This window comes from Hydra vulgaris, chromosome 01 (genome assembly GCF_038396675.1).
Source record: "Hydra vulgaris chromosome 01, alternate assembly HydraT2T_AEP".
Lineage (NCBI taxonomy): Eukaryota > Metazoa > Cnidaria > Hydrozoa > Anthoathecata > Hydridae > Hydra > Hydra vulgaris.
Genome location: NC_088920.1, coordinates 22,984,783 through 22,997,856, shown reverse-complemented (window position 1 = coordinate 22,997,856; position 13,074 = coordinate 22,984,783). Strand labels below are relative to the sequence as shown.

Sequence of the window (13,074 nt, the reverse complement as noted above, 5' to 3'; positions counted from 1 at the left end):
GGGATGATACATTCCGGCTCAAATGCTTCGCCTGGTCGTCGTCTTACAAAGGTGCCTCCAGGTTGCCCGAAAACCTAGGTCAAAAAAGTAAAGGAATACAAATTTGATATTATAAATTTCAACATGTAAAATTTCAGGTACTTAAAGGAATAATTTCGAAATGATATTTTATTTTTATTTTTTGGTTACACCGTAAGTCATAATGATGCCTTACCTCTATATTTGATTCGTCTGACCAAATAATTTTGGCCCAATCTTTTGGTGCTGTTTAGCCCATTCTAAACGAAGTTTCTTATGGTGCTCAGTCAGCAATGGTTTTCGGCGAGCCCTTCTTCCATGTAAATTACCTTCTTTTAAGTATCTTCTAACACTTGGAGCAGAAATTTGAATTTTTCTGTGCTCCCACAGATCGCTAACCAAGTCTTTAGAAGATTTGGTCCGATTTCGAAGTGAAATCCTGTTGAGGAAACGATGGTTTCTAGGAGAAAGTATACGTTTTCTTCCCGTTTTTGGTCTATTTTTGTATGAACCAGTTTCACTAAATCTATTTATAGCATTTTGCACTGCTTTCCTTGAGCATTTCATAATTTTTGAAATTTCCACTTGGGAATGTCCTTGTTTATGGAGTATCACAATTTGGCTTCTTTCACTCACAGAAAGTTCGCGTGTTTTACTCATAATGAAAATAAATAAAGAACGATAAAAAAATCACTACTTTTAAACAATAGATAATGAGCGGCTGACAATAGTTACGTTTAAGATAAGAATGAAATGAATATCTTAATTCGACAGAATTTATATTAAGTGAGTATGTAGACAAGTTAAGACAAGTCTAATCATGCCCAGACAAGCAAATTCAACATGCATTAAATGATTTACTAATGCTTAAACGTAAAAAACAAATAAAGTACCATTTAAAAAAAAATTCATCATGTATATCTCATTTTTTAAACACAAATATATTTAAACAAATAGGTGCTCCATACATTTGAGCATAGCTGTATATATATATATATATATAATATATATATATATATATATATAATATATATATATATATATATATATATATATATATATATATATATAAATTTATGCATAATATACATTTAACATATATTTAAATATATATAAATACGCTTCATATATATTATATACATATACAACTTATATAATTACATATACAAATTATATAAACTATTATCCTTTTTAAAAAAAAAAAATCTAAAAGTTTATATAATTTGTATATGTAGTTATATAAGTTGTATATGTATATAATATATATGAAGCGTATTTATATATATATTTACATATATGTTAAATGTATATTATGTATTAATTTATGTAAAAATGTCAGCGATTCCACGGCTCAACGAAAAACATTTGACGTTTAACGAAAAACACGTAAATTTCATAAACTTAACTCTCTTATATCTTTTTGTATGATTATGCAAGCACCTTGAGGTTTTTTGCACCAGTTAGTGTTACTCAACCTCTTTCCAGCCATATTTAGAAAGTACTATGCTTTTTATGGCCTCACTTAAATATTATCCATTTTCTGAGACCACTTTTGAGAAAAAAACATAAAGAGGGAACGTTTTTTTAGAACGAAGCTTTTGGAGGTAAGGATTCCTTAGTACTAAAACATATCCAATTTTTAGAAAATTTTCTGTATATATTAAAAAAAGGGATGAGGAATCAAATGGAATGTGGAGTCTTTTGAACATGTATACAAAAGATTTTAGTTCTCAGCGTTTAAAAACTTCTTGGTTGATTTTTATAGACAAAAAAGTGTTTTTTGAAAGACTCCAGTTGTAAATGGCAACTACAGCCTTTCCTCATTTTAAAACAGTTATTTATTTATATTTTCTTGAAAAATCAGTACTAAGGATTTGCATATATAAATTGTGTGTATAATGCCGTTCATACGTCGCGTATTTTATGACGTTTTTGTTTTGATTTTTGCGTTTGTTTTGGTTGAGCTATGAAAATAAAATTGAAAGTGAAAGTATAATTTCTTAAATTTTAAGCAAATGAAAATAAATATTATACTATTTCAAAGGTTCAAGGTCTGCATTGTTCAACTAAATGCTTGACTTTTACTATTTTAAGTACAGGTTGCCCTTTTCAAACTTTTTCAAAACAAAAAACCTAAAAATAGTAATCAAGAAATTTTTTAATTATTTCTTCATTTATTTACCTATTTTTGTTTTTTAGTTAAATTAATATGAATAATAATAATTTTAATTCACTCAGAACAATAGCATACAATAATATTGTATACAAATACTAACTTTGCAACGCTTTGTGTCTATAAGAGGTCAGTATGAAGAAATTACTGCGACGATTTAAAGTATAAGACACAGTAACAGTGTTGCTATTTTGGTTTAAAGTTAATTTTGGTTAAAAGTTAACCAGTCACTTGTGATTTGTTATTTAGTCACTTTAGTGCCAGAGTATCTGTGTGTTTGGTGATTGTTATGTTGTTGTTGTGATGTTTTGTGTTGATAGACAACTTGGCTTCATTCACGCTGGTGTCTATTGTTAAAGATGATTATTGGGTTGTTTCGTTACTGAAACTTGCTACTTCTAATCATTCGCTAAAAGTCAAGAAATAAGTTTTAGAATAAAAACCATTTTTTATGTTATTTTCATTTTTTTATCTTAGGCTTTTTCAAGTTTCTTCTTTTATACTTATTAGTTTTAATATTTTAATTTATAAATTTCAAAACGAATTAAAAAAATAATTTTTAACACATTGTGTATCTGTGTTTCTAATAGGAATTGGAGTTGTTCAGAATGACCTATTTAACAGAAAGGAGATTCTTTAATTAAGTTAAAACTTAATTTTTATAAAAAGAACTTACAGCAAATGAACTTTCTGAAATTTGGAGTATTATCAACAGCAATAGGCAGCAACAGCAAACAGCAGAAACTCTACGTCATTAAGAAAAATTTCGAGTCAAATTTAATAGCGGTTCAAAAATATCAAATATATTCAAATTTGGTATACTCAGTTGGTTTGTGCACCCCTTTTGCAGTAATTTACTGACAGGTTTGTCATTTATACAATAATTTCAAAATAATGTTCTATTTGGATTCCATAATTCCTTTATGCATATTTGTATGGTGTAATTATAATATAACCCCAAATTTTATTTTCAAAAACTAAGTCAATAAGTGAAAACCCTCAGTCAATAAAATAGATGATTCTGGTAAATCTCGTCAGATAAACAAAAAATTTTGGAGTATTTTATTTTCTTACATTTGTTGGATCACTATTGAAAATTTAAATTTGAAAGGTCAAATGTAATAACGGTTCAAAAGTTATTCAAAAGTCAAAAATACTTTTATTTTCGAAAAGAAAAAGAAAGTATTCTTGGATTATATTGACTTTTTGAATAACTAGCAAATTTTTCATACTTAAGCCAAAAATACCATACCTTTCGCCAAAAACTCGTCAACTTTTGCACTACAAAAAATTCAATAACTTTAGATCCGCTTAACTTCAAAGGTCGAATGACCCCTCAATTATATATATATATATATATATATATATATATATATATATATATATATATATATATATATATATATATATATACATATATATATATATATATATATATATATATATATATATATATATATATATATATATATATATATATATATATATATATGTACTTATGCATTTTAAAATTGATTCTTTAATAAAAAAACATCAATATTTGAGTTTATTATCAAAAGTTTAAAATTTTTTCTCAATTTAAATGTAAACCATTTGATTATAAATTTAGATTAGTTTAAATATGGAAAAGGATTTTATTAAAATTAATTTATTAGATAGATTTTAGATAAATATTAGAAAATCTAAAAGTTTAGTTTAAAAAAGTTCACAAGAGCTAGATGTCATTCAGAACATCAAAAAGTAACATGCTTCTGTTGCCTAAATAAGGACAGAAAATGTACTCTACTCGAAGAAAAGCCAGAATTGATAAAGTTGGTGACACAGTTTGTGGATCATGGTTTCAATATAGAAATGAATTCTCACCCATCTGGCATTTGTAGCACTTGTGTTAAAAGTTTGTACTTAAACAAGTATAGTTAATAAGGTTTTATAAATTTGTAATATGCACTTTTAAGCTTGACATAAACTTACTTAGAAGTTTTTAATTTTAAAATCTTTATAGAAAGATTTTAAAATCTAAATGTCACAAATTCCTGTCTCGTTTAGATGAACTTAGAGATATATGTCCTCCTCACATTATTCCTTGCATTGAAACATTAAGGAAGTTTAGAACAGGTAGCAATTAATTGAGGGTAAAATGTATACAAAAAAAAATATTTTAAATGTTTTGTTTTAGTCGCTTCGGGCTGTTTGGAATGGAGCTATCACCAGATTTAAGCAAAGACATCTAAGGTTTTTGTAACCGAAATGTGCAACTTAGTAAACTATCTTAGGAATCATACAAATTACTCTATCAGCCTGGGCTGGAAGCTCCACGTAATACAAGCCCATCTTGCTACTTTTATTGAAAGAAAACAAAAATCTTGGGGTCTTTTCAGTGAACAAACCTCTGAGTCTGTACACAAAAACATAAATAAAACAATGAAGAGGTTTGCAAAGTCAGAACTTAATAAATCACACAAAGAAAAATTGATGAAAATGGCAGTCACATACTCAAGTATGAGGATTTAGAGATTCAATTCAAACATTTTCCAATAGAAAAAAGAACATGTATATGATATTTATGACAATATTTAACTACGTAAAAATTATTATTTACTTAAATTTTTAAATCTTGCCAACTTGTTATTCAAGATGTGTCAATCTTTTCTTACTATATTTTGTTGATTATTAAGATATAAAACTTTCTAAAACTGTCATTTATTAAACAAAAATAGATCAAATTTACATTTACCAATGCATAAACTAAAGTATTTGCAATAAATACTCATACTACATATACCAGTGCATACACCCTGCATATACACCATTTTAAACACCCTTTTGGAGGTTATTTTATTAAAAAAGCATCAAAATCTCCCAAAAAGATGCGGTTTTAATTATGTTTTCAGCTGTTTCCTTGTCAGGTTGACATTACCATGATATTCAACCTAAAACGTCTATATTGATGCAGTGTGCAGACATATAGTTTTGAAAATTCTGAAATGGATTGTTTTATCCAGAAGCAAGAAGATAATAAAGACGATAATGCTCCAATGTAAAATACTATTAATAAAGTTAGAAAATAATAAAAACTGAGCTTGTTTTAGTATACTTTTTTTATTTAAGATCATCCGCAGATGGAAATTCGCAGATCTAAAAACAGTTAATGTATTGAGGCTTTTAGGTGTAATACTGATATTATGTCAGTAATGCAAAATAATAAATACTGGTCACCTAACCACTTTGTACCAATTATTAAAAAATCCAGATTAGTTTCATGTGATAATAAGAATTTGGCTATAAAAAACGATGCTGCTTATCCTTTACACTTTATTAGTCCTAAAACTGCAACAAATAAAGAAAAATTATCTAATGTTTCTTTTACAGAAGAAGTTAATTCTGCAAAACATGTCAAAATCCAATCTAAAATTAACTTTAAAATAGCAATACTTTTAACTCTTCTACCCTTTTCAAACCTTCAGCAAATTCTAAAGTATTTGAGTCATATGGTTTTAAATATATTTGTGTCATATGGTTTTAACTCAGTATTATTCCTTATATAAAGACTCGCATTTCTTTATATGATGTTTCAACATATCTTGCTCGTGGTAAACTTTTGAATGATGGCAATGACAATGCGTTTTTGTTAGATATAAAAACAAAGTATTTTGTCCTAATTCTATATTTGTTTTTCGAATATCTTCTAATGCTAAAAAATTATTTAAAATTGAATGGTCAATTATCTTGGAGTTGTGTTGACGCTGGTGATCAAATATTAGCTAATCAAGTCCAAAAATTGAAATTTCTATATCAAAACTACCCAAAACCAACTTATTGATTCTTGTGGGAAAGCAATTGAGGAAATTTTAATAAAAATATCAGGTATTCAATTTTATTTTCAGTTCTTTGTGATGAAGCAGTTGACTATTCTATTACTGAACAAATATCACTTGTTTTAAGATATATAAATTCAAATAACGAGATTTAAGAGGGTTTCTTAAGATTTATTGATTGCAAGACTGTTTCATCTGCTCTATCTCTAAATATAATTAATACACTTCAAGAGTTTTGATTTGATATTCAAAGTTTTAGAGAGCAAATGTATGTGGCTGAGGTTGTATGTCAGGCAAATATAAGGAAATGCTTCTTGAATAAAAGCTCTTAATCATAAGCCTATTATTGTTCATTGTGCAAGCTATAGACTAGTTTAGTTGTAGGGGCTGCATGTCAAGTTCAAAAAGTGAAAAATTTTCTTGGGCAAGTAAAAGATATTTATTATTTTTTAACTTGTCTTTTGAACGTATTAACTGTCTCAAAAAACATTTAAGTCCAGTTCAAGAAAAATTAATTGATACTTGTTGAACAAGTTAAGTTCAAAAGCTGAGAGTTCTTGATGTTTTTTTGTTGTTGATTATTTTGTAACTGTTATTCAAGCTTTAGAGGAAATGAGATTAAATGAATCAAAGGAATATAACAGTGAAACTGCTTCCAAATCCTCTTCTTTTTTAAAATTATGACAGATTTCTCTCTTTTTTTTAACATTAGTTAAAGCAAAATAGTTAATGAATTTTTTTATGCTATTTTTGTAACTCTACAAACTAAATCTTTTGACATATCCCAGCAGTGTTTAAAAATAATCCATAAAATGGTACGTTTGTTTATTAAGGTCTAGCAGTTCCTTCATCTGTACTGTCCAAAATATAAGTTAAAAAAGCATGGAAATCTGAGTTTTATGAATTTTTAAATTTCTATTCATCTGATGTGCCACATTTTACCTCATACTTGCTGAGTTAGATTTCTTAGGTTTTATTTTTGAAAAACCAGTACAATATTCTTTCAACTGTTGCTGGTACTTTAAAAGCCGTTGACATGAGCGGTTTTCCAAATATTAGGACAGCGTTTATAATACTAGGAATAATTTTAATAACAACCTGTGAATGTAAAAGAAATATTTCAGTTAAACGTTGGCAAAAATCATGATCCAGGTTGAATCTCGTTTAAACTCTTAAGCAATAATGTCCATACATCAAGCTATTTTTCCAGATGTTAAAAGAGTCGTTGACATACTTTCAAAGACGTTTTGGCTTGACTTTTATTTAGTTGTATGCCAGTTTTTATTTTACTTTTTTCTTATTTCTAATTTAATTTTTACTAATATTGTGTATACATAAATATATATATATATATATATATATATATATATATATATATATATATATATATATATATATATATATATATATATATATTTCATTCACCTTCCCAAGGCCCAGAAGGCTACTGCAGACGAGGCTACTTAATTGTGGTTATAGCCCACTCTCAACTCTACAATTTTGAAACAAGAAACTTGACAAACAAGGCCGCTAAGCAAAGTTCAACGTGGTACTACCAAGGACGTGGTGGAGATATATATACATATATATATATATATATATATATATATATATATATATATATATATATATATATATATATATATCATATATATATATATATATATATATATATATATATATATATATATGTATATATATATATATATATATATATATATATATATATATATATATATATATATATACATATATATATATATATATATATATATATATATATATATATATATATATATATATATATATATATATATATATATATATATATATATATATATATATATATATATATATATATAGACAGACTATTAGTCTATGTTTATTTTATATTATTTTTAATAAGAAATATAACACTCAATTTTATTAACAAAAAAAAAGGAGGGCTAACTTTAAAAAACATTACTTTACATTCGGAGGCTCTCAAGAAAAGGAAAGAATCCAGAAATGGAGGGTTAACCTTATGCAAAATGACGGTATACTGATGAAGTGCAAAGTCCTATGGCTTACCTTCTAGTTGGTGCACTTTGTTAAGTAAATTAGGCTTAAAGTTACTTGTCTAATTTATAAACGAAATAGCCAAGACAACATTTTTAGAAATTTCTATTAAAAATAAATACAACAAATGCAATACAAAATAAATTTAGTTATTATTCAATGACATAAACAATGACGCCCCTTCTAAATAAAGTCGCCAAGGGCATGTTTACCTTATTCTTGCTTTGCCTGTTTCGGTCACTCCACTTTTTAAACTGACTATACTTAAATCCTAAATAGGTTAGGGGGAGGGCGGGTTGGATTGATAAACAAAAATTGCATCACCCATTTAAAAAGCTAGACCAGCCCCTGAGGAGGGTGTTTTTTTCGGCTTTGAATGACCAATTAAACAGATTAGGCAATACAACCTCTTGCCACACGTTTCAGGTGTCACTTGAATTGAGTTGAAGTCAAACAAAGGTAGTGGTGGTAGTTTAAGGAAATATTTCTTACATAGTTCCTTACTTCAAAGAAAATAATTGTTCAAATGAATGATATTTGTCATACTTATTGACAATATAGATGAGACTTGATTGATGACACATTCCTACAAAGGATTTTTACTGCTCTTTAAAGAGATATTCTCCCTTACATAAGATTCTTCTCTGACTGGCGCTCCTTTTAAACTTTTTAATTGTTTATGCAACACTAAGATCTCAAAAAAGTAACCAACGGAGCAGTCCGGTTACGTAGACTTGGGAGATGTGAAAATAAAAACAGATTGTAGCTGGTGTCATTGAATAAAAAATAAAAATCATAAGAAAATATAAAATATGTGGCAAGACGTAAGACCTACAGAATGGATTTCAATTGATCGAATGCACACATTAGTCACCGTTGGCCACAAGCCATCGCTCTTAGCCAAAAGAGCTACTGCCCCGTGCTGGCGTGGAATGATGTGCTATGGAGTGAGATTTTAGATCCGAGCACATAGTCAGCAAGCGCTGATCCGACGTGCATTGTGAAGCTTCCGAATGAGCGTGTGCGTGAGTGTCAGCGTAGTCATTGGGTTATTGAACGCCGTAACCACATCCAGCGATATAGCCTAATGTCCGTATTGTCGTTGTGGTGTACATTAGAAAAAGTTGGGGCTCACCAGCCACAAAGAATAAATTTGTTTGTTTATGCGAAACAATGGTCGCAAAAAGTGACCAACGGAGCCGTCCAGTCACGTAGACCTGGGAGATGTGAAAATAGAAGTAGATTGTAGATTATGTCATTAGGTGAGAATCATAAATGAATGTAAAGACTATTTTGTAGGAGGAATAAAATTTTAGGACTCAGGGATTAGGTGAACAATAACTCACGCTCTAGTCATACTAAACAAATAATAAAACAATGGTCTATGAGTAAACAAGTCAATATCGATCCGCTTGTCCATTAAAGGCAACCATGGCTAAAATTATTGCACCATACAAAAATAATAAAATAAGTAGATAACAAAATATAAAGTAAAATGATAAAAAATGTAAGTACGGGCAATATAAAAAGAAAAATAGGCTAATAAATGTGCTACTATTTGTGGCCTAAACTCTAGATAATAAATTGAAAACTGATGATCACCTGTGTGAGATAAAAGTATATAAATGTCGTTAATGTAACAAATTCATAATATAAAGCTCACAAAGCGCTATAATACGTGGGTGTAAGAGGTAAAAAAATGTTGGTGCCATGGTAACCAATCAGAATTAAGTAGTGGATAATGGTGATCCCCCTCCTCAGGAATGCACTGCGATCACCAATGACGTTTCGGAGAGCTTCAAACTTTTTATTTGTTAATTATTTTATTTATCTTATCTAAATTTATATTTTTTTATTTATATATTTATAAATTTTTTATTTATATATTTATAAATTTATATTTTTTTATTTATGTATTTTTTTATATTCGTATCTTTATGAAAGTTATTAAACGCATTTTTTCAATTTTCATGCATTTTTACCTTAGAAAATGCTAAAATTTTCTCGCAATGCATAAGTCAAACCACGATTTGAATGGCAATCAATATTTTAATCTATAAAATGAAAATGGTATTTGTAGCAATAAAAAAATTATAACCAAACTTGTTGATATTACATAAAAGAAAATTTATGCAACCGTTATTTTGAAAATAGCGACCAAATATCACAGTAATCGGTTACATTTTAAGGTCTAAGAAGCAAAAAAGTAACAAAATATAAAAAAAAACTACCATAAATCAAATAGCTAATTAACCGATTCGGCTGAACCCGTACGAAATATTTCCATGGAAAATCTATGAAAATAACCTCGGAAAAACCATTGAATTTATTGGGTATTAAAAACACGCTTTCATGGAAAAACAATGGTATTTTCATGAAAAGACCATGAGTTTTCCATAGAAAGATGTTCCAAATAGCAACTAAAATTCCATGGTTTTCCCGAGGGTTTTTCGATAAATCTATGGAAATTTTCTCCTGTTAATTTATGCTAACTTATGCTTTTCTCCTGCTGATTTATTATGGTTTTCCATAATAGATTAGCATGTTTTGTTTTCAAGTTTTTCGAAATTCTATGTTATTTCAATTGTCACATAAACCATAAAATACAAATTTTATCACGCAGCTCGATAATATTATTGAATTCTCTTAATCTATGGGATCACTTTCGCGGAATAAAATCAATAAACGAAACAAAACTTAAATCTTGTTCAATCCTACAAATCTTTGAAAAATAATAGCTATAATGCACATAAAACATTTAAAATTGACTACACTGCAATATTTAATGCATGTATATGTATAAGCTTACAGAAAATAAAAAAAAAACTACAAGTAATGTCATACATACATATATAAGTGATATACATGAAAAAACAAATAAAATATATTAAGAAAACAACTTTTACAGAAAATATAACAATTTACATGTTTATTGTTTTATATAAACTATTTGATAAAAATAGTATATAAATTTGTTAATTAATAACTTCAAGCTTCAACAAATTAAAAAGAATCATCAATACAACCTACTTAATCCAAAAAATATCAAGGTCATTTATAAGTGTGATTGCACCGCCAACTGCTGAACCAGGTAATCGTCAAACAAATTATCATTCATCTTTTGATATTCATTATTGTTTTCACCACAGTTAGTATCACTGTCCAATTTATAAACCTAGACAACACATCATAAAGTTAATATATACATAATAATTAATTTTGTTTATTTATTAATTTGTTTAAACTTAAAATTATTGTCTATTATAATTTACTTTATAATAACAAGTACTAATTAAAGTAAATACCTGAATATGCCACATAACGTTGTAGACAATGATGAAAATAGTAACAATAACTGATATTAATAGTACTAATAATAATAACAATAATGACAATCATAACAGCAATAATTAGGGTGCCTAAAAAGTTTGTGCAACCTCCAAAAAAATATTAAAAAATAATTGTTTTATTTATTTTTTATTATTAAATATTCAAAATATTCGCCATTATTGTTTATGGATAGTTGCATCCTTTCCAACCACTTCTTCAATGTTATTCTATTGTCTTTAATAGGTATGCCTTAAAGTATCTTCGTAATTTATGACTTTTTTGATTTTCAACCTCTGTATGAACGGCAAGATGAATTTTGATGCGGTAAATAGCCAAAAATCTGATGGAACTAAATCTGGCGAGTAAGGTGGGTGGCAAAGTATATTGAATATGGCTTGATCTTGGAAAGTTTTCACTGCTTTTGTGACATGAGGTCTAACATTCTCATAAAGAAATTTCATGTTTTTTTGTACCTGAGGTAGGTCTTTGCTTGTTTGTTTCTTCTATAATTTGCTTCAAGCAATTTTCAACGTAATAGCTAGATGATATAGTCTTTTTCCAAATAATCAAATTGGCTACCCCATTGCCATTTAGCCTCTTCGAATTTTGCTAAATTGTCTAAAAAAGCTTTAACCTTCTCCTTTCAATTTTTTTCTGTTAATTGGTGAGTTATCAAGCGTGATGATAATTTTCTCGGCCCTAGTCATGTATGATTTCTCTTAGCATATAACGGCTAATAGATGATTGCTCCATAATATCGTCAAAAGTTAAATGAGGGCCATCTTCAATTATTTGCCTAACTAACTATATTACAGATGTATAACAATATTTACAAATGTATGATGGTAAATGGGCGTCGAGATCGTAGGTCATCTTCTAAACTCTCTCTTCTATCATTGAATAAAGCGGCCTATTTCACAACTGTTCTATATTTTTTTGTTTAGTCCCCATAAACTTTTTCGAGCTCGGAGGATATCTTTATTCCAAGCAGAGCACGAGCTTTAATATATGCTCTATACTCAAATTTATTCATTTTATAAAGTTTTTTTGAAGTGCTTTTACTAAAATTGAAATACATTTTTTATTATATAAGCAATATCAGTGGTGTACACTGGATTTTTAGATGTTTGAGTTTTGACACTTACAGGCATTGTGCAAACTCCAAACTTTTGTATGTTTATGCTTGTATCAAAAAAGAATGTTTTGCAAAGAATTGGGGTGATTGGAGCTTGGGAATAAAAAAACCTTAATTTTTGGGCCCACCCAGCCCTTAACGTGGGAGCAACGAGTTTGTAAAATATTTTCTTTACTATTTTTATCTAAATTCATATTCATCATAAAATTTCAAAGTTCATGCAATAATCTCTTTTTCTTTCAAAAACTATGACCATATAAAGTTTTAATCCCCCTCAATTTGAGGGGGTTGTAAACATTGCGGGGTCATAAAAACTGAACTAAATCTTATATTCGGATACTAATGCATCCGAATAGAAGATTTTTACCGTATTCTTTCACATAAAGTCAATAACAAACTCTTAACCTTAATATAGTAAATCATTTGCACGTGATTTTTAAAAATGTGATTTATATTATTTTTAATTGAAGTGTCTTATTTCGTATCAAAAGTTTTTCACCTTTAATGGTAAAAATGTTCATCATTGTTTGATGAAAAATTAAACA

At 27.9% G+C, this 13,074-nt stretch overlaps 1 protein-coding gene across 1 annotated transcript; it reads right to left on the bottom strand.

Annotated features, from left to right (window-relative positions):
- Nucleotides 1–216: 216 nt before the first annotated feature.
- LOC136074252 (uncharacterized) lies at nucleotides 217–678 on the bottom strand. Its single transcript, XM_065786557.1, has one exon. The coding sequence runs from the start codon at nucleotides 676–678 to the stop codon at nucleotides 217–219; it is 462 nt and encodes a 153-aa protein (XP_065642629.1).
- Between the last annotated feature and the right edge of the window lie 12,396 nt (nucleotides 679–13,074).

Excerpts from the sequence above, each read along its gene's own strand:
- LOC136074252 (XM_065786557.1), bottom strand. The coding sequence starts at position 678 with ATGAGTAAAACACGCGAACTTTCTGTGAGTGAAAGAAGCCAAATTGTG.